Source organism: Dryobates pubescens, chromosome 4 (assembly GCF_014839835.1).
Source record: "Dryobates pubescens isolate bDryPub1 chromosome 4, bDryPub1.pri, whole genome shotgun sequence".
Classification (NCBI taxonomy): Eukaryota; Metazoa; Chordata; class Aves; order Piciformes; family Picidae; genus Dryobates; species Dryobates pubescens.
This window is the reverse complement of record NC_071615.1, coordinates 3038526-3058892: the sequence shown is the minus strand read 5'-3', so window position 1 is coordinate 3058892 and position 20367 is coordinate 3038526. Positions and strand designations below refer to the sequence as shown.

The window sequence follows — 20367 nt, the reverse complement described above, 5'->3', positions numbered from 1 at the left end:
TTGCTGTGCCGAAGTCTTGACTCCCAGCACAGCTCTGTGAGGATCCCCACTCCGGCTGCTTATCGTGAAACAAAAGACTGACCCATCAAAAAGGGCTGCAGCTTCCCAGGAAATTCAGGAGCCCAGCTGGGGAAAGAACCAAGAAGCCATCCATGCAAACCTCTTTGTTGGGAGAGGCTGTTAGAGGCAGGTACCTGCACTGCCCAAGGGGAATCCTAGAGATGTGTCACTCTCAAGCAAGAGCTTCCTCCCTCTTCACACCCTTTTCCCAGCCCCACCCTGCCCAGCTGGATCTAATAGCCCAGTGGCCCTGGTCTCTGAAGTCCATGTGCTCCACCTCTCTCAAGACTTTCTCTTGTTTTCACCTGAAAGCTGCTCCACCCAGCAAGCAGTCTGCCAGAACTTAACTCTTCCCCCAGCCTGAACCTAGGACTCCCTCCAGGACCAAAAGCCAGCCAGAGCAGTGAGCTCAAGCACCTGATACAGGGACAAAGAAGACTGCTCCATGGGCCAGAGACAAACCCAAGAAGCCTTGGCTGAGGGAGAAAGCAGTTGTGCATGGTTAGGGTACCAGCACCACTTAATTTCATTGAGCCAAAGCTGGTCACACTGCACTAAGACATTTCAAGAAGTGCCAGTGGATGCCCACAAAACCCAGCTCCTCATTGCACACAGGTTGGTATCTAGAGCTCCACAGCCCAGGGCAGCCTTGGAGACATGCAGGCTTGGCAAGCTCAGCTCTTCACCATTGTATCACCAGCCATCTGGCTTGGACAGCAGACAGCACCAGTAACCACCCCCAGATAGCCAACCTGTGCAGCCTGGCAAAGTGAGATCAGAGCAGAGAGTAACTGTCAAGAAGCAAGACAATGACGAGCCAACACCAGTCGAGCCTCTATGGTGTGCACTTTTATTTGAACTGGTCTTAAAGTCAGTGTACAGGTAGCCCCTCCCTCCCCCACGTACTGGCACCACTTCTCCTAGACCCTGCAGGGGGACTGTAAAGCCTTCATTCACATCTATCACTGGGGAACAGAGCCTGCTTTGCTTGAACGAATTGAAGAGAGAGGAAAAACAAAAGAGAAGAGAAGAGGATCGAGTGTGGTTTGTTTCGTTTTGTTTCTTTAAGGCGGAAAGATACAAAAAAGACACTTGTTGGGTTACATAATTTACAGACAAGCAAGTATAACCTAACACCAGTGACTGGCATCGGCTCCCTCCGAGCGTGGGCTGCTGCCTTCACAGAGGCGAGTTCACTTCCTGTAACAATGCATTAGGAACAATATTTGGAATGACTATTAATAAAAAAAAAAAAAGAGGAAAAAAAAAAACCCCAAAAGAAACAAATGTACAATCAAAGTCCTCAGATGCATTGTAGAACTTTGGGGGGGGGAGCTGGGGGGGCGGGGTGGGGGCGTTCGCTCCGACAGGTTTCGTTTCAAGACTGTTGCTGACACCTTCGCCGTTCCAGTTTTTTAATCCTGAGTCAAGCGCCAAAAACAAAACAAAAGAACAACAGATAAAGCCATGCCAATCTCGTCTCGGTTTATGAGCATTTATGGGGTTCGTTTCGTCACGAGGGCGCGGGTGGTGTTGGTAACAGTCCGGTTTAGAAGCATTTGCGGTGGACGATGGAGGGTCCGGATTCGTCGTACTCCTGCTTGCTGATCCACATCTGCTGGAAGGTGGAGAGGGAGGCCAGGATGGAGCCTCCGATCCAGACAGAGTACTTGCGCTCAGGGGGGGCAATGATCTGCGGCAGAGAGGAGGAACGGGTCAGAAAGGCGGCGTCCTTCCGCGCTTGCTACCCACGCGTGGCCTCGCAGGGCCGAGCCGTCTAGTTCTTTATCTAGCCTTGGCCAAGATACCGTGAAGTCCAAACTGGCTTAAAGACAACCTCGCAGCCCCGCCACCTCCCCGCCTTGCAGCCAGCCTTTACACTAATCCCATTATTCAGGGGGTTGGGCGGATGCCATCTTGTCGAGGCAAGGCCATTAAGGCCGCGCCAGACAGCAGCAGGGCTTCTAGCTCTCCTAGCAGGAGCTGAGCTTAACCCCCTCCCACCCGCTCTGCTTTTCAGCATTAAAAGGGGTGCCAAGAGGCTCCCCTGGCTCCATCCTACCTTGATTTTCATTGTGCTGGGTGCCAGGGCTGTGATCTCCTTCTGCATCCTGTCAGCAATGCCAGGGTACATTGTGGTACCACCAGACAGCACTGTGTTGGCGTACAGGTCCTTACGGATATCCACATCACACTTCATGATGGAGTTGAAGGTAGTTTCATGGATACCACAGGACTCCATACCTGTGAGGAAGAAGCAGGATCAAGTCAGGAAAGGCTCAACCAACCAAAGAAGCCTGAGGAGCTACTGTGGGCAACCAAGAAACCATCAGCCCTTTCAGGGGTAACGCTCTACAAAACCACAGCTCTTGACAGGCTGGAGCTGAGGCTAACTGAGGAGACAACAAAAACCTTTCTACAGACCAGCAGTAACACAGAACTGGCTGACACGGTCTCCAGGTCACCCTTTACAGAAAGGAACCCTTAAGAGTTAACTTACCCAAGAAAGATGGCTGGAAGAGGGCCTCAGGGCACCTGAACCTCTCATTGCCAATGGTGATGACCTGGCCATCAGGGAGTTCATAGCTCTTCTCCAGGGAAGAGCTAGAGGCAGCTGTGGCCATCTCCTGCTCGAAATCCAGGGCAACGTAGCACAGCTTCTCCTTGATGTCACGCACAATTTCCCTCTCGGCTGTGGTGGTGAAGCTGTAGCCTCTCTCTGTCAGGATCTTCATGAGGTAGTCCGTCAGGTCACGGCCAGCCAGATCCAGACGGAGGATGGCATGGGGGAGGGCGTAGCCTTCATAGATGGGCACAGTGTGGGTAACACCATCACCAGAGTCCATCACAATACCAGTGGTACGACCAGAGGCATACAGGGACAGCACAGCCTGGATGGCTACATACATGGCTGGGGTGTTAAAGGTCTCAAACATGATCTAAGGAGATAAAGAGAAAGGGTTGAGTCAACAGCAGGAAAAAAGAGACTTCTTGCTACAGGTCTATACCAAGTCCATGCTTTTGTCCCTAGATAAGAGACTTTACACCCCCCTCAAAGTCCATGCTTATCTTGCCTGGTCTCCACCCACACCTGCCAGGTCAGAACCCAAGCAGGAACACCACCACAGACCCATCCATGTGTCACAGCAAGGAACAAAACAAATGCCAAGTAACTAAAGTAGTCACTCAAGGCTGGTAAATGGATTAGTGTCTAGTCAGAAACAGCAGTTAGACAGTTGCTAGTTTGGTCTCAGAGAAAGCCAGCTTAGAAGAGCAAACAAAACCTGTCAAGGTCCAGCAAAGAGGAGACTCAGGTCAGGAAAGGAAAACCCTGTAAAGATGGCAAAAAGGGAGAATAGTGGTGAAGGAGGAGAGAGGACAACATAGATGAGGAGAGCTGGCCTGCAGCAGCATCTGCTGTAGCTCCAAGCTCTAGTTTTACACACCTGTGTCATCTTCTCTCTGTTGGCTTTGGGGTTCAGGGGAGCCTCTGTGAGCAGCACTGGGTGCTCCTCGGGGGCTACTCTCAGCTCATTGTAGAAAGTGTGGTGCCAAATCTTCTCCATGTCATCCCAGTTGGTGACAATACCGTGTTCAATGGGGTACTTCAGGGTCAGGATACCTCTTTTGCTCTGGGCTTCATCACCAACATAGCTGTCTTTCTGGCCCATACCAACCATCACACCCTGCACAACAAAGGACAAGCAGTAAGTACATCTGAAGGAAAAGCCCCACTGGATGGATAACCTGTTTCTCCCAGAGCTGGGTCCCCAGTCACTCTCCCACTCCATCAAGAAAGGCATCCAGGCAGCAAGTGCTTGACACACCCTGCACAACAGCTCTGCAGGAGGCTGCATTCCCCACCCATTGTGCTGCAGCACAGAAGCTTCTTTTGTTATAAAGCCAAATTAAAAAGCTTCTGGAAAGTCAGTGCCCCTAGGACAACCACCCCCACCAAAATCCCCTCTTTTCTGTCCAGTTACAAGCACGCTAGCCACCTACCTGATGCCTGGGGCGACCCACGATGGATGGGAAGACAGCACGGGGAGCATCGTCCCCGGCAAACCCGGCCTTGCACATACCGGAACCATTGTCAACAACGAGCGCGGCAATATCGTCATCCATGGCTGGCTGCCGAAGAAGAGAGAAGGGGACATCAGCATCCCCGGTCACCCAGCCCCGTCCCCGCGGCAGCAGGCAGGGAACGGGAAGGTGATGCCGCCAGGCCTTCCCCACCCATTTCCTTCCTGCCGCCTCGGCACCGCTTCGCCCTCCGCCCGCTAGAGGGGGCGACGCCTTCCCGGCTGCGGCGCGGAGGGATTTGGGACAAAGGAAGTGCCCGCGCCCCTCGCGCTGTGACCATAAAAGGCAATGGCTGGAGCACGCCGCGCCTCGCCCGCCGCCAGCCCTCGCTGGGGGGGGGCGGGTGGGTACCGGCGGCCCCACCCACCGGGGCCAGCAGGGCGCGGCTGCCACGCCCCAGCGCCCCGCCGTGTGCCAGCCAGCCGGGCTCGACGCCTCTGTCCGCGCCGCTCCCCTGCGGGGTGCTCGTCCCGCTGCAGAGCGGCTCGGGGAGATGGAGAGCCACGAAAGCCCCGCAGAGAGCCCCCTTCGCGAGGAGCCACCTCGCCGAGCCCGCCAGCCAAGCGCCGGCAGAGCTCTGCCCCGTCAGGCGGCGGCAGCGCGCTGGGATTAAAGCCCGGCTCTTATGCAATGACCGCCTGCCCCGAGCAGGGCGAGCTCAGTGCCGGCGCCTCCGACAGCACCGGTTTAATCCGTTGCTAAGGCGGAGGGAGGAGGGGAGATGATAAGATTGTGTGGCAGGGGCCGGCATATGAACCAGCCCCGCACGGGGCAGCCTGGGAAGTGTAGGCGCTGCCCGGAGCGGCTAGCTTGGCTGCACAAGGGAGGCGCAGGGAGGGGGGGCTTCTCTTCTTCCCCCACACCCCCTGCATGCAGCTTTTGTTCCGATGCAACCACCTCGCCCTGAGAGGTGGTGCCGCTGCCTCCCCCTTCCCTTGCAAAGAAAAAGCCACACCGGTTGTGCCCAGCTAATAGGGGAACCGCGCCCCTTCCCGGCGGGGAACAACGCCCCCAGGCCCAGCCGCGCCTTGGGCCCCTCAACCCCCCCCCATCCCTCACCAGCAGCTGCGGAAGGAGGGGTTAGAGGGGGACCGCGTCGCACAGACAAAGCCCCGCGTCCCATTCCCCCCTACCGGGCACACAATAGCCGAGCCGCCCGCTCCCCCCCCCGGCCGCCAGCAATCCTCTTAGGAGGCGGATTAACCCCACGGGCAGCAAGGGTGCGACCCTCCCCCCCCTACTACAAGCAACAGTCCTCAAGCAACCACTAAATCAACGTCTCCTTCCATGCCCCTCCAAAATACCGCAGCGCACGGCGGGCCAGGCGCACTCATCAAACAAAAGGGCGCCGCGAGAGCGGGCACGCCATCTTCTACCAAGCTTAATTAAGCTAACATAAAAACAACAGCTATTAAGCGCTGGAGGAAAGCTACTCCTCCCTTAAAACCACCCATTCTCGCTCACCTTCGGGGAGTTCGGTGGTCGGAGCCGGAGCGGGCGGCGGCGTGCAGCGACAGCGGCGGCGGGAGCTAAAGGGGAGGGGCGGGCGCGCGCGGGAAGGCAGGCAAGAGAGCTCGCGGCGGCTCCCGCCCGCCGCCTCGCGCCGCCTTTTATTGGGCCGCCGCCGCCGCCGCCTCGCCATAAAAGGAAACTTTCGGAGCGCGCCGTTCTGATTGGCCCCCCGCCGCGCCTCCCCGCCTCGTTCCGCCCCGCCCCCGGCCCCGCCCCGCCCCGCCGCGCGCGGCTGCGACCCCCCCCCCCCCTCACACCCCCCCTTCCCTCCAACACACCCCCCGCCCTGCCAAGAGAAAAAAATACTCGGGGGGGAAGGGGGGCGCTCTGTGAGGCACATCGGGGTGTGGGTATTGTAGGGGCAACACAGCACCACCGCAGTTTCACTCTGCTTGGCTGGGGAAGGGGCTTGTTGGCCCCCAGTGCTTTCCCCCCCAACACCGGGGGTCGCGGGGGTCCGGTTAGTCCCATGCAGCGCGCACACACACACCCAAAGTAACCCTCACACAAAGCCCCGTGGCTGGGGCAGCACCGGCCCCTTCGCTCCCGGGCTGTGCTGCAGACCCCCCAGGAGAGGAAAGGGGGTACCCCGGCAGCACCGTGCTGCAGGATCCCCCCGAGGAGGGGTGGAGTTGGCCGCTGCCTGCCCCTGGCTGCAGCGCTGTCCCTCGCCCTGGCCACAGTGAGGGTCAGTGGCCTGCACCCCCTTGCCACCTGGGGCAAACACCAGTATCCCCCCCAGTAGGTCCCAGCACAGGGCAGGATGCAGGGCCAAGTTCACTGCTGATGTCAGCAGGCAGCGGCGACAGGGCTCCTGCCAGCCTGCTGCCAGGCCTTTGGCCCTTGAACCCAGCTGGGAACGCCGCAGCCACCTCCGGGCACCGTTAGAGGCACTGTCCCTGCGGCAGTGGCGATACCCAGGGGAAGGAAATGCTCCACCGGCTCGAGTCAAGCAGGGGGCCCCGGTCCCCATCCCGTCCCGGGGCTGGCTGGGGGGTACTGTGGGAGCAGCGATTTGGTCAGATTTGGGCACTATTTGTTTCTGTCCTCTTTAATCCCAAAGCTTGTCGGAACGGGAGACGTGGCCGCTGCTGCCCGAGCTGCAATTCCCTCCTTGGCTCGTTCCCATCAAATACTGGTTGGAAATAAAGGCGAGGGCAGCATCCGCGGAGCAGCAGGCAGCAGCGACAAGAAGGCTTTGCGTCTCCAGAGCGCTGTGCAAACGCGGGCTGATTAATCAAGTTAATTAAACAGCCCTGTAAGTAAAGTACAGAAGCCACTCGCAATCTGTTGCCGGTTGGAAGCGCCCAGACTTTGGTGTGGGGACCTCGAGTGTGTAATCTCAGTGCTCTGTAAAGAGCAATGACAGGGAAAAAGATTAAAAACTCCTGGAAAGGAATAAAAATGGTAAAAACGAGCTCTTCTTTATGGGACACCCCTCGCCTGGCATCGTGGTGGGGGGAGCCAGCTTTGACACCAGGATCTTGTGGTCCACTCCAGCAAGCTCTTTGTCACCAGGGAGCCGTGGAGATCACAGTGAGGATGATGGGGTCTGGAGGATAGATTTCCTTCCCTAAACCACCAACTTCCCTCCCCAGCGTATGGTCTGGCCGAGGTGTGAGACCCAGGTGTTATTTCCCCCACTCCCCAGCATTGCTCCCTGCTGTGTGACAAACAAAGGAGAAGAGCAGCAGGATGAACCTGCAAAAGCCTGCTGAGATTTGCAATTAACTCGGGGGGATGGGAGGAGATGGGGCACTAGGTATGGATGGGAACACAGAGATCAATACTTTTCCTCTTCCCCAGGAGTGCCTTGTCCAGGACCTGGTGCAGGTGCCCCAAAACCCAGCACCATGGCTGCTCCCAGATGGGTGCCTCAGAAGGGATGATGTGGAGAGAACAGAGAAGAGCCTTAGGGACTGCTGGGCCATTTCAGGGCCATGCCACATTCCTCAGGGCAGAGATGGCCATGGTGATAGACACACCCTGCCAGGCCACCTTGGGACCCTGCAATCCCCTCCACTCACTCTGGGGATGGCATGGTGATGGAGCAGAGACACCCCAGAGCACAGGTACTGTCCCAACAGAAAGCCCCTGGTGGAAGGAGCTGCAGCCTGGGCAAGCCAGGATTTCTGCAGGGCCATGCCAGAGCAGAGGTGCCTCAGCATGGTCATTCCCCTGCCACCTTGGCTGGATCGTGCAAGCTCTCTGTGTCGCTGCTCCTCCTGCAGTAAAACGGGAGTCATGGCTGTTAATTACCTACCTCACAGAGAATTAATTAATGTTTGTGCTCCACTTTGAAAGGGCTGATTATTAATTAGAGGATTAAACGTCAAATAAGGGGAGCCACAAGGCACAGGTACGGCTGCCGGCCCTTGCAGGTGTAAAGTGTGGTCCACACATGGTCTGGTAAGAGGTCTGCAGAGCACAGCAGCAGGGAAATGTCCTACAGTAGCACTGAGGTGATGGCTTTGCACAGGGAGCCTCAGGAGGAGGTCACAGCCAGGTGGGGGAGGCCACCATGGCTCATGGAGGGTCTTGGTCAGCTGGATGGGGCATGGGCCAGAGCAATGGGATGCTCCACTGCTTCCTGGTGAGCTGGTTGGGTGGAGTGGGGCTGGGGAGCCACAGATAAGAGACAGACCATTAGGCAGAGGTGGGGGGTGGGGGGAAGTACGGGCAATTAGCATCTCTTGATTATGGCACTGAATCAGAAAGCAATCAACCTGCAAGCATCCGGCGGGAAGAAGCGCCGGGCCCGCATCTCCTGGCTTTCAGGGCAGGAGGATTTGGCGTCGCTGGAGGTGGCAGGATGTGGCCTGCAGCACACAGCTGCTGCCACAGCTTCCTCCTGCCACGGAGATGTTTGATAGCAAAGCCACCAGCCAGTCACCGTGCTCACCACCCTGCACAGTTTGGTGAACCGAGCCGGCTCCACTGGCCTGGGCTCAGGGCTCTCCTCCCGGCGGCTCCTGGGATGTCGCAAGAGCAGAGAGGAGTGAAAGGGGAACCGAGCAAAGAGCTCCTCAGCCATTGTGTTACCCTTGGGCAGACATTGCAGGCTCCCAAGTTTCCCTGTTTTGCTTCATTTCTCCCTGCTTGTCCTTGGCACTCGTCTCCCCCCAGCTCTGGACAAAACTGTCTGGGGGAGGATCCTGCTGCCCTTCGCTGGCTGATACAGCCAGGCTTGAATTTCTGCACTTGTGGGACAACATGTGAGCTCTCCTTTCCACTCACTTCTTCCAGCCCTTCCCCTGGAGCAGTCTCTTTGCTCATGCAGGGACAGCAACTACTGCACATTTGGGGAGAGGAAAGTCAAGGAGGGGGAGAACAATTCCAGCTGCTTTGGGGCTGGTCTGAATTTCTGCATGTCCTCTTCAGCTCCTCCATTGCTGCCCTCACCCTGTGCTCAGGTCTCCATTCTCTCCCTCTTGCTGTTGTGACAATGAGAAAAGGGGTGGAAACTCCTGGAATCATCCCAGTCACTTCAGATCAAAAATCCTGGAGGTTTTTCAGAGCACTGCCTTTCCCCTCCTGTCCCACTCCCCAAGGGGAAGAAGGAAGGGCACTGCCCACATCCCCTATTTCACAGGCAAGGCAACAATCCCAGCACCTTCCTCTTTTTCAATTCACTCCTTACAGCACCAGCTGCAATGGGAATGTGCAGGAGGTAAAATCTGAGCAGGATTCCCCAGGCCCACCTCCCCTGTTGGAGATGTTCAGAGGCCTCAGCACAGCCTCCACCTCTCTCAGTGTTAAAACCTGAAGCAAACCAGCCCCTGACATTTTTCTGATTCACTGCATTGCATCCCTGATGCAAGCTCATCTCCAATGAGCTGCAGACCCTCCTCTCCCACACATCCCTCCCTGAGGTTCCTGCTCCTTTGTATTGATCCTCCAGCTCTCTCCAATTTATCACTGCCTTTTACCAGGGGAGATGAATGCCTTTCCCTCTGCAGACCTCCTTGTCCAAGGGACCATTCTCCCCCAGTCCACAGGGACAGGCTGTCGGTGCATCAAGCATCAATCCTATCCACAATGGAAGCAAATCATTATATCATATCCCACTGGAAAACTGGATGAATTCACCACTTTCCATCATCAGGGCACCAACAGACAGCCTGTGCCAGGTTTTGCTGAGGCTGCTGGATAGGGCACAGCCCTGCTCAGGTAGCAGAGGTGGCAGATGGGGCCACATGCCTGCTTTACAGCCTGCTGTCCCTGAGAACAGGACTTTGCTGGAGGGGTTGAAGCCCTGAACAGCGCTTTTCTCCACCCATTTCCCCAGCCATGCCTGTCCTTGATGCCTCCAGCACCATTTCTTCATGTCCCCATGCCTTCCCCAGCCCCTTCATCGCTGATCCCTGCACCAGCATTTCCAGATCGTGATGCTGGCCCCAGGGTTCTCCAGCCCACGCCAGCAGCAGGAGCTCAGGACTTTGTTCCCAGCCCTGCAGGCAGCCGGGTAAGCAGCTGGCAGCCAGTGCCTAGGCTGGGCATCTTCTGCCCAGCTCCTTCCTGATCCTCAGCAGCCATACCATGCTCCCAATCTCCCTGGGCCAGGCTGGCTCAGCTGGAGCAGAGCAAAACCCTCCCTTCCCCCACCAGTTAAACGTGCTGCTGGTGTGATCTTGGTTGACCTTGACAGCGAGAGTCGCTGAGGCCCAAGCACTGAATTGTTTTCAGCCCAAGGTCACTCCCCAGCACATCATGCTTAGACTGGCACAGCCAGACCCCAGGGCAATGCTGGCCAGGCTCCCAGACTCAGCCCTGCTGGCCACCCCATGCATCTTTGGGGTCCACTTCTCGCACAACAATGGGACAGCTATAAGCTAAAACCCTACGCTGGCCTCCTTGCATAGGAGAGGACCTTCCCTGAAGGGTTTGAGACCAGCCAGGGCAGCTCCTTCCCCTCCAGCCAGAACTTGCATCAGCTTTGGGGAATATTTCCTCCAGCTAAAAGCAAAAGGGGAAGAGAAAAGGCTGATTGTCCCTGCGAGGCTCAGTCCTCTGGTCCCACATCATTTCCCAAATGCCACTGAATGACCTCCTCCATTGTGACACAGCCCCAGGGGGGACTTTCCCCAGAGGATGCTCGCCTGGGTTTGGTTCCTTGGCACACCAAAAGGCTCCTACACGTGTTACCCAGCACTCCACCAAGCTCTGTGGTGTATTTTCAGCTGCTTCTTCATTACTCTGAGAATTGATTTCTCTTGGTCACTGAGGAAGGAGGCAGGGAGGCAGCTGGATGGAGTTTTCTGCGTGTACTGTACCTAGGAAATGAAAGAGACCCTGGGCTACCCAAGCATACCAGGAAACTGCCTTTGATCTCTGCTGAGCTAAAGGCACTTTCCATCTGAGGGATTCAAGCCTTTGGAAGAAGTGACCTGTTCCACCTCAGAGAGGAAAGCAAGAGCTCTGCCTTTGTTTTCCATGTGGGAAGTGGAGGAGAGGGAGTGGAGCTGCTGGCAGAGACCAGTTGGGACAGCTCTGCCACCCAGGCCAAGTAATTAAGAGCACTTCTGACTCTGCAAGCAATTCTGCTTTGGTTTTGGGGTGTAATCCCCGTTTATCTCTAGCAATTGAGGGTCACTTTGACTTAGAGGCTAACTGGAAGGGAAGTCTGGGACAGCTGTGCTACGGTGGCTGGGGCAGCCCTGAACACCCCCACAAACAAGAACCCTCACCCCTCTGTCAGCCCCAGACCTGCACCCAGTTCCTCCACCCGAGGGCATGGGCATGCTCAGGGAACAGGTAGGCAAGGGAGGGTTTGCCCATTCCTAGAAGGAGGGATGTGGTGCCACTTTGGACCCCAGCCCAGCCCACGCTGGCCCCCGGCTGTGTTTGCGCAGCCAGTGCCGAGCCCTGACATAAGCAGCTCGCCCCAGGCAGGGAGTCATCGATGGAGGAGTGGGACCTGTTCTTATCAATGCCCCATCCACTCCCCGTGCTCCTCTGGGTTAAAACAAACCCTCAGGGGTGATCCAGCCTGTACAGAACACTCAGGCCTTTCACAAGAGCCACCAAAAATGAAACCCAGCTGACGTCTGTCCTCCCACCTTGGTTCCTCACTGGGGAGCAGGTGTAGGGGGAGGAGGATTGGGAGGTTTTCATCCAATGCCAAGCAGAGCAGGCTGGTTTCTGCTCTCCATGGCAGGGATAACAGTGGGGTAGACAGGTGGACAGGGAAGGAGAGAGCCTGTGTGACCCACAGGGTGATGCAGCTTCCAATTAGCCCCTGTGGTTCGGCTCTCAGTGAGATCTGCAGCAAAGCCAGGGGCAAGCCAGAAAGCTTGCAATGAGACCAAGCCTCCATTATCACCCAGAGACCATTCCACACACAAACTGGGGATGAAAAGACACTACCACCACCAAGCCCCTGTGCAGAGGCACCATCCCCACTGCATTTTACTACCTTCTCACCCCACTGCCCCTGAAGTTTCCATCCCTCACTCAAGACAGTATTTCCACGTGTGCTTTGTTTGGCTCATTTCACACATTCCAGCTGGCACCAGATAAGATCTCAAGAGAAAGGCAAACAAAAGCAGTAGGTGCCATGAGCTGACTGTCACTCCCCTGACTAAGGTACTCTGCAACCTCCTCACCAGCTCTGACCTGAAAGTGAGGACATCCCAGGCTTCATCCCACCGTGGGCTAGTCTGTGGGAGGGAAATCTGGCAAAAGAAAGTGTGATGGTTTTGTGAGTTGTCAGCTCCCTCCTTCTCCCAAAGAGGGGGTCATCAGACCTCTTGCCTGGCACCAGGGTCCCTTTGCCACCCTTAGGTGCCCTCTTTGCTGTGCCACGTGGGCACTGTGTGCCTGTGCAGGTGTTGAGCCCCTCCAGGCTGGTGGAGCTGGTATCAGCTCAGAGAACATTTGAAAAATGCACTTAAGTCCCATTGAAACCTCAAGGGCTGGCAGCTCACAGGTGGCACTCACTGGCACCACCCCTGGGACTCCCCACCTGCCCTGGCCCAGGAATCCCCCAAGGGCCCCCATGCTGGCATGTGCAGAATGGTGTATGAACACCTCTGCCTGCTCCAGCCCTTCGTGGTAGATAGGCTCAAGAATTCCACATTCCTCTTCTCTTCCCTTCTCCATGCCAGAGCTGGAGCCACGTGAGGGTTGCAGAGGTGACTTCCAGACCTCTCCACTCATGGGCAGCAGAACAGCAGAGGAAGCCAAGCAAATCCAGGAGCCACCAGGTCCACAGCAGGGCTCAGGCAGAAAACAGGCTGAGACATGAAAGGTGGCTGCTGTCTCTATGGCTCCTCAGCCCCATGAAGAGGCAAGCCACCCACAGAACACCAGGGAGTGATTTTCCTGTGGGGACTTTGCAGAAGCCCCTTTGGTCCCAATACCACTACCATGGCTGTGAGATGGCTGCAAATCACCTTTCACTTTCTGGGAGCCCTAGTTCTTGTTTTGCAAGAGCTCAAGGCAGGACCAGCAAGAGGAAGATGCAGCAGGAATGAGGAAGCACTGAGCATGGGGCAGCTCTGGCCTCAACACAGCCTGGGCTTGGTCCTGGCAACAGTCTGGCAGAGAATAGTGTCCCTGCTTCACCTGAGTGTCAGCTGATTCAGGCTCCTTGCTCAGGGCTAGCTTGGTGGGCAGGAGGCTGCTTACCCAGCCCCGTGAGACCACAGCCCCCTACCCAGATCCAGCAGCTTCTAAGACCAGGAAAGGTTTTCTCCTGCCCATGCAGCATGGGGTATACCACTGCAACCAAACCCAGATCCCTTCCCTGGGCTTCTTCCTCTGCTGTGGAGGTGGGTGACAGGAGATATGGGAAGGGGAGAGGAAGGGATGGCGACAGACCCCCTTCTCTCCAACAAGCACCCACCTCTCTCTGCACACATGTAATGAGTGTAGAGTGCTCAAGGGATGCACCTACCCAGCAGCTCTGAGCACATCCCTCAGCCTGGAGAAATCAGCCTTAAATGGCAAAACCTGACCCAGTCTCTGCATAACCAGCTGGAGAAAGAGGCAGTGGAACCAGAAACCAGCGAGCAGCTGAGGCCTGCCACCCACCACCCACTCCATCACCTCACAAACCTTAAAGTCACCTGGAATGCCCCACCAGATGGGTGTCCTGGGTCACCCTGCACCCCTATTCCCAGGGCAGGCAAACTGTGTGTCAGTTTGAGGAACAGCAATGGACAAGAACCTCCTCGAGCCCCTGTTTTAGCTTTGTCTGTTAACTTCCAGAAGATGCCAGGGCATGAGCTGCTGAAGTGCTGCAGGCCTGTGCTTGCTTCTGAGAGAACTCTGTGCTCAGCAGTGAAAACATTTCTGAGCTCCCAGAGTCTCCCTGGACTGAGATGGAAAAGAGCTTGAACGCTCACTCATCTCCTTGGGTTTTGGAGGTGTCCTCTTGAGCCCAGGTGCCTGTAAAGCAGAACCAGTGATGATCTGCCACCAGCCTGAGCTCCTCTGCAAGGCTGATGTTCTTCATTGGCTTGTGGGCAAGGGGGGAGCCTTACAGCACAGGACAAGCCCACCAGCATCATGAATTTCCTCCCATAAGTCACCAGTCCTATTTAATGAACCCTGCACTGGTGCCCAGCATGCCAGGAGCTCCCAAGATTTGTCTTGCCTGGTTTGTTGGCCATCCCATTTCTGCTTGGCTGAGCATCTCTCTTACACTGGCTCTAATCACATCCTGACAGTAGCAAGCTGTTCCTGGTTGATGCTGGGGGTGCAGAGCAAGGTACTTCACCCACCTGCTCCCATGGATTCAGGTCTCTGGGATGGAACAGGACAGCCTGGAAAGCTGCACCATCCCAATTCCAAGAGTTGCTGTGTTCCCAGTTCCCAGCACTTCCCTCCATCAGGGCTGTGCCAGCAGACATCTCATTGAGGCAGCCATCCTTGGGGGAATTGGCTTGTGCACAGGAGGGCTGGTTTTGGCCTTGCCCTTTCCCTCCCCATCTTCAGATGGGAGCAAGGACCGAGCAGTGGGAGAAGACACATCCCTTGGGATACAGGCAGCAACTCCCCTTGCTGCAAGGGACCTTCTGCAAAGGGAAAGTCAGAGGGAGAAGTCTGCACACATCAAAAAGAAACAATCTCAGCAAAGTCATGATTATTTCAAAGCTGTGCAGACAAGTCACCTCCCCACAGCCCTCCCTGAGCCTGCAAAGGAGATGGCTTTCTCCTGTGCCAGGACCGGTTTCCAAGCTTGCCAACCCAGTGGAGGTGAAGCTTCTCCTGCCAGTCCAGCTCTGTCACAGGGTCCCCACCCTGGCTGGCTGGGGGATGGGGAGTTGCAGCACCCACAGCCCCTGGACTGGGAGCATTTCCTCCTGGAGAAGAAGTATGGAAAAGACCTGGAAACTGGCTCTGGGTGGATTTAATCCTGTTTGATTTCCTCTTCTGTGAGCTTCAACCAAGTCTTTTGAAACTGTTTCCACTCCACTCCTAAAGGAGTGATGTTTCCATCATGGGACATGCTCTTCTTCATCAAACAGTGTTATAAATGCAGTAGTGGTTTGGGAAGCACCAGCCCCTTCATCTGCCTCTGCTACAAAAGTCCTGAGACTTCAATTAAATAGGACACAACCATCCCTGCTGGGAAGGGACCCAAATCCCCTAAGTCTAACCCAAAATTTAAACAACAAAATGGGACTGTTGGAGGCTAGCAGAGCAACCAAACCCTGCAGCCATCCAACACTTTGCTGTCCAGGGTGGTTGTTTTCACCATTAAAGGGGATGCTACCTCCACCAGCAGTTGGCTGTTGTCCTGCATCACCAGGTCACCTCTGAGCTGCTTCCCATTGCTCAGTCTTGCAGGAAACTCACATGAAATCAGGCTCTGGGGACAGACACCCCACAATCTGCATGGGAAGGGCTCCCTCACCTCTAGCCTGTGTCTCTGCTGCTGCTGGTTCAGCCCAGAATTTCTGCCATTGGTCACTGTGCCCCCAGAGAACAAAGTGGTTGCTTCCTCTCCACCTGGTCGTGTTGTGTCTCCTCTGACTTCTTTCCTCCACACACTGCTGCTAGCAGCGTCCCAGCACCCCAAGCACTGGGGATGATTCTGAGGCAGGGGAGGCTTTTTCCATCCCATCACAGCTGAGTCTGGAGCTCAGGTCTCCCAGCCCACCTCCAGCCTGCTTTAGTTCTGCTATTTCCCACGCTGGGGGTGGGGGTTGAGCACGGCCAACTCAGCAAGGAGAAAAACAAAGATGAAAGAGTTTTTCAACCCCCTTCACCCTACCTTTTTTTTTTTTTCAAGCCTCAGAGAAGCTGAGCCCCTCTCAGCATGAGCTCCTGATCCCAGGAGGACCTCATTATCCCTCCAATGCAAGCCGCAGAACCAAGCCATAAACCCCCCTCTGAGCCCCTGCTCCATGGTTTTATTTTCCTGTGGGCAGCTGCCAGGAGCAGTCATGCTGCTCAAGGAGGTCGGGCAGCGTTTTGTCCCCATGGGTTGTCTTGACCCAGGGTTGAGCGAGCCCTGCCCTCTGGCCAAACCCAGCTGCCAGCAGCCGCAGCCGAGCCGGTTGCCCGCGGGGCTGCGGGGACCGTCCTCCGTCACACCGTTCCCACAGTCCCAGCCCTCGAAGGTTTCACCTCCTCGGAGGCGGAGCGGTGCCTAATGACAAGCGAAGGATGGTGCCACACCTGCAGAAAGCCATTTTTGGAAGGACACCTGGGGAAGAAATGATTCCCATGTTGCTGCTCTGTAATTAGCATTAATTACTGGGGCTTGTGAAACCTCATCCCATTTACTCCAGGCAGCACCTGACGGAAACTGTGGGAATCCCGTCTGGCTGAGTCAGCCGGGAGCTGGGGAGGGGATGATGAATCCTTGGGGTCCCTCTCTCTGCCCCCCCAGCCCACAGGGATGGAGGTTTGGCGGGGGGTGTGCTGCAGGATTGGTTAATACACCGAAGGACAGCCAAGGCTCATTCATTTCACCCTTCCCCAAGGAGTTCCCAAGGTCCTTCCCCACTCTGGTGACAACCTAGCATGTCCCAAGTCTGAGGGGCTCTCATCTGCTCCTCTTTAAAGCACCTTCACTCCCCAGCCCTGCCTTGCACAGCAGAGCAGCACATGGCCTTGGGGAGCTGCCTCTTCCCCAGCTTGTTGCCTTCAGCAACCCCCTCGAGGTGTTGTTATAGACAGGAGGGGGAAATCCATCCCAAAAGCCTAACCCCAAGCAGCCACTCCATCAGCACCAAATGGCAGGGTCCTGCTGCTTGACTCACTTCTCCTTTATTCTTTTTTTTAGTATTAATGATTCAAGTGAATCAGGACATTTCATCATTCAGAGTCATCTCACCCTGCCCCAGTGACTCCTTGGTGGCCTGGGGCTGGGGTCACATCCATCCTCCTCTCCCTTATCCACTTCCTCTCCCTGAGGGGGCCCAGCTGCTGCAGCCTCACCCCCAAACCAGCAGTGTTTGCCTTCCAAACAAAGCGAGAGGGGACCCCTCACCTCACCCATCAGGGCTGTTTTCTCCCCAGCTCCTTGCTCAGAGTGCTCCAGCATCCACCCCAACCACTACCCTGGGTGGGGGGCCCAGTGGTAAAGGGAATCACAGTGATGGTCCTAGGGGTATTGTCTGGGCGTCCTTCGACTTTCCACACACCACCACTGCTGTCACCCCCAGGGGTGACCATGGCCCCAGTTCCCCACATGGGATCTCTGTCCCTCCCCAGGGACCCAAGAGTCCCCTCATCCTCCCACTTGACCTAACCTCCTGTCCATAAATGGAGAGGTTTGAGAGCCGTCCCCGGGGTGGAGGAGGAGGAGAAAAAAAAGAGAATAATGCCAAGAATGCAGGATACAACTGAGGAGCCCAGTCTCGGCCCCCCGGAACGTGCTGGGGACTACCGGGCTGGTCGCCGTGGGTGCTGGGGAGCCCAGCCGAAGCTTGGTCCTCACCCCATCAGCCACCCCATCTGCTGGCAGGAGAGCTGCTGCCTTTATGTCTCTGCATTCCCCGGTGCTGGGGACTTTCCCAGCCTGGGCTGCCCCATTTCCACCTCAGCCCCACGGCGCAGCCCAGGTGTGCAAAGCAGCACCGACCCCCAGGGCTGTCCCTTTGCAGCGACCTGTCCCCTGCAACGCTGTCAGCCTGCAGCAACCTGTGTGTCCCTGTGCAGGCGACGTCCCCGTCCCTGCAGCAGCGTGTTCCCCTGCAGAGACACGTCCCTCCGGGTCCTCTCTCGCCCCTTCACCCCAGCGTGGCTTTCCTGCAGGACCCCCAGCCTGCAGGAAAGCCACACTGGATGGAGGGGTGGCCTCAAAAGCAGGCAGCAGGGAGAGTGCCAGCAGCTGTGCGTCCTGGCTGGCACCACGGGCCAAGCCTCCGCTCGGGGCCAGCAGCCAGCTCCTTAAAATAGAAAGTGAAAACATTTGGGTGCCCTGTCCGGATAGGGAGTGTGTGGGGGGGTCCATCCCCGCCTCCACCAGCCGCACGCTGCCTCAGCATCTCGCCACACACCCTGCTCCCCAGCCACCCTGTCCCCAGCCCAGCCGTGGCCGTCCCTACGGTCAGGGTGGATCCCTTTGGGTTCTCTGGGAGAATTGCTCCAGTGGCTCACTCGAATCCTCCATAAAAGGAAAAACAGCCGGCAGGTAGCACTGCCAAACTTAGTCATCCCCAGTCCGGCAGCGCTTGCAGCTCCGTCAGCAGCAATTTCCTCCCCGCGTTCCCCTCTGCGCGGGGGGGACAGGGCGGAGCGGCTCTGCCTTGGCAAACGCCCTGCCAAGCGCACCCTGCGCTGGCCACGACGTGCCCGCCTCGGCCAGGGGCCGCTGCTGGGCTCGGGGAGGTCCTGCCGCGATCCCGCGCAGGATCCAGTGGGGAAAAGCACAGCCTGGGGAGAGCAGAGAGCTTGGCACCTGGCGCGGCGGTGCTGTAACCCAGCGGGCGCCCACATCTCTCCCTCTGCAAGGAATTTGGTCCAGAGGCACCAAAACGTGAATGCACCTGGGAGCACCTTGAAGCACCCGACGTCTGGGGGGTGAAGCCTGTTTGCTGCCCATGGGACAGGCATCACAGAATCATGGAATGCTTTGGGTTGGGTAGGACCTTAATGATGATCTAGCTCCAAGCCCCTGCCATGGGCAGAGACACCTTCCACTAGACCAGATTGCTCAGGGTCCTGTCCAGCCTGGCCTTGAACACTTCCAGAGCTCAGCAATAACATAAAGGACCTCCAGCCCATCCAGAGCACAGATCCTGGTCCCATCCCAGCACCAGGCTGGCTTCAAGGGTGACCTTTGAGCGAGCCTATCCCTTCTCCAGCCATGCCCAGAGTGGGACATGAAGCATCCCTGGGTGTACCTCATGTCACCTCCTACAGACCTGGCTCTGCCTTGATGCCTGCTCCAACCTGGGGTGATTTAACAAGCCCTTGAGCTGTGGCCAGGGCTCAAGGCCACCACAGCTTGGCTCGTGGCTGCCAGGGATTGCCCACATGACGCATTCAGCCAGGATTACATCACAGGAGCAAACGCCCATGGGCACAAGAGAGCAAACAACATTTTCTGCCATAGCCCCAGGAGACAGCCCAGGTGGCCCTGTCACCTGCACACCCCTTGTCAGCTCAGCACAGGCATGTGGGAGCACTGTGCAGTTCAGAGACTTCCCCTAGCTGGGGGGGCTGGAAGGAGATCAGAGTGGTGCCATCCCCACCTGCCCCACAGGGCAAATACCCCAAAACACTCAGGGGGAGGCCAAAGCAGAAAAGGGACAACAGCCCACCCTGTGATTGCCCCAGCAGTGCCATCTCAGCTGGGTTCCCACCTAAGCTGTCCCACCCTGGATGGGCAGCCCCAGCTAGCAGTGATCTTGGCCATGCATCCACCATCTGTCCCCTAATTTCCCCTTTTGCAACCAGTTCCTGGCAGAGCAGAAAGGAGCTGATGCTGACCCCCTCAGCTCACAGCTTCACTCAGGAAGCCAGAGCCCCCTATCCTGACTGTGCCCAGCTGGCACTGACTGTTGTGGGCAGCCTGCCCGTGCTGGTAAATGATTCACTCACACGATAAAAGACTGAGGAAATGCTGTGGTGATGTCCCACAGCACGGAAGGCGCGTGTGGGGTCATGGGGTATTCAGTGTCCCATGGGTGAAAGGAGCCCTGAGGGGTGGCCAGGGCTGCTTTGGGGTAGTTGTGGTTTTCTGGTGGTGTTTTCCTGCATGCTTTGGGGAATAGTGACCTAGTCTGTGCCATAGCATGTCCCTTCCTAGTGCCACCAGGCACAGGCAGCAGCAGTGGGCACGATGCTGAGAGCATCACGTGGGGGGAGGGTCTATGGGACCACAGCCTCTCTTGTCCCTGCACCAGGTACCACGATCTGGATCAGGCTGTGATGGGGTAAGCAGTTACACCATCCCTGTGAAATCCCCACACAAGACAATCAGTCTGAGTGACCAGGCTGGAGTCTGCTGCCAGTGGCACCGAGCCTCTGGCTTCACCAGTGGGGATCAGCTGGTGCTGGGGCACCCGGCTCCCCTCGCTGTGATTCTCCCTCCCACCCTGGTCTCAAATCCTGCAGCTCCAGCTGCCAGACTGCTGCAGAGTCCTGCTCTGTGTTCACAAGTGATGCACAGGAGCAGGAGATCTGCTGCGGGAGCGGCGCAGCATCCCTAGAGGAGATCGGAGGCACTCCGGTGGGCCCCGAGCCGGCGGCACCGCTCCGCGCTCCTTCCCCTGCGCTGCTTTGTTCTGCTCCCTGCTGTACACCCTG

General features: G+C 57.0%; 1 protein-coding gene across 1 annotated transcript; it reads right to left on the bottom strand.

The window, feature by feature from the left end:
- Nucleotides 1–1396: 1396 nt before the first annotated feature.
- Nucleotides 1397–5729, bottom strand: ACTB (actin beta). The gene is made up of 6 exons (XM_054180315.1): nucleotides 5608–5729; nucleotides 4063–4191; nucleotides 3507–3746; nucleotides 2561–2999; nucleotides 2123–2304; nucleotides 1397–1753 (listed from the first exon to the last, which is right to left on the bottom strand). The coding sequence occupies exons 2-6, from the start codon at nucleotides 4183–4185 to the stop codon at nucleotides 1610–1612; spliced, it is 1128 nt and encodes a 375-aa protein (XP_054036290.1). The 5' UTR covers nucleotides 4186–4191; nucleotides 5608–5729; the 3' UTR covers nucleotides 1397–1609.
- Between the last annotated feature and the right edge of the window lie 14638 nt (nucleotides 5730–20367).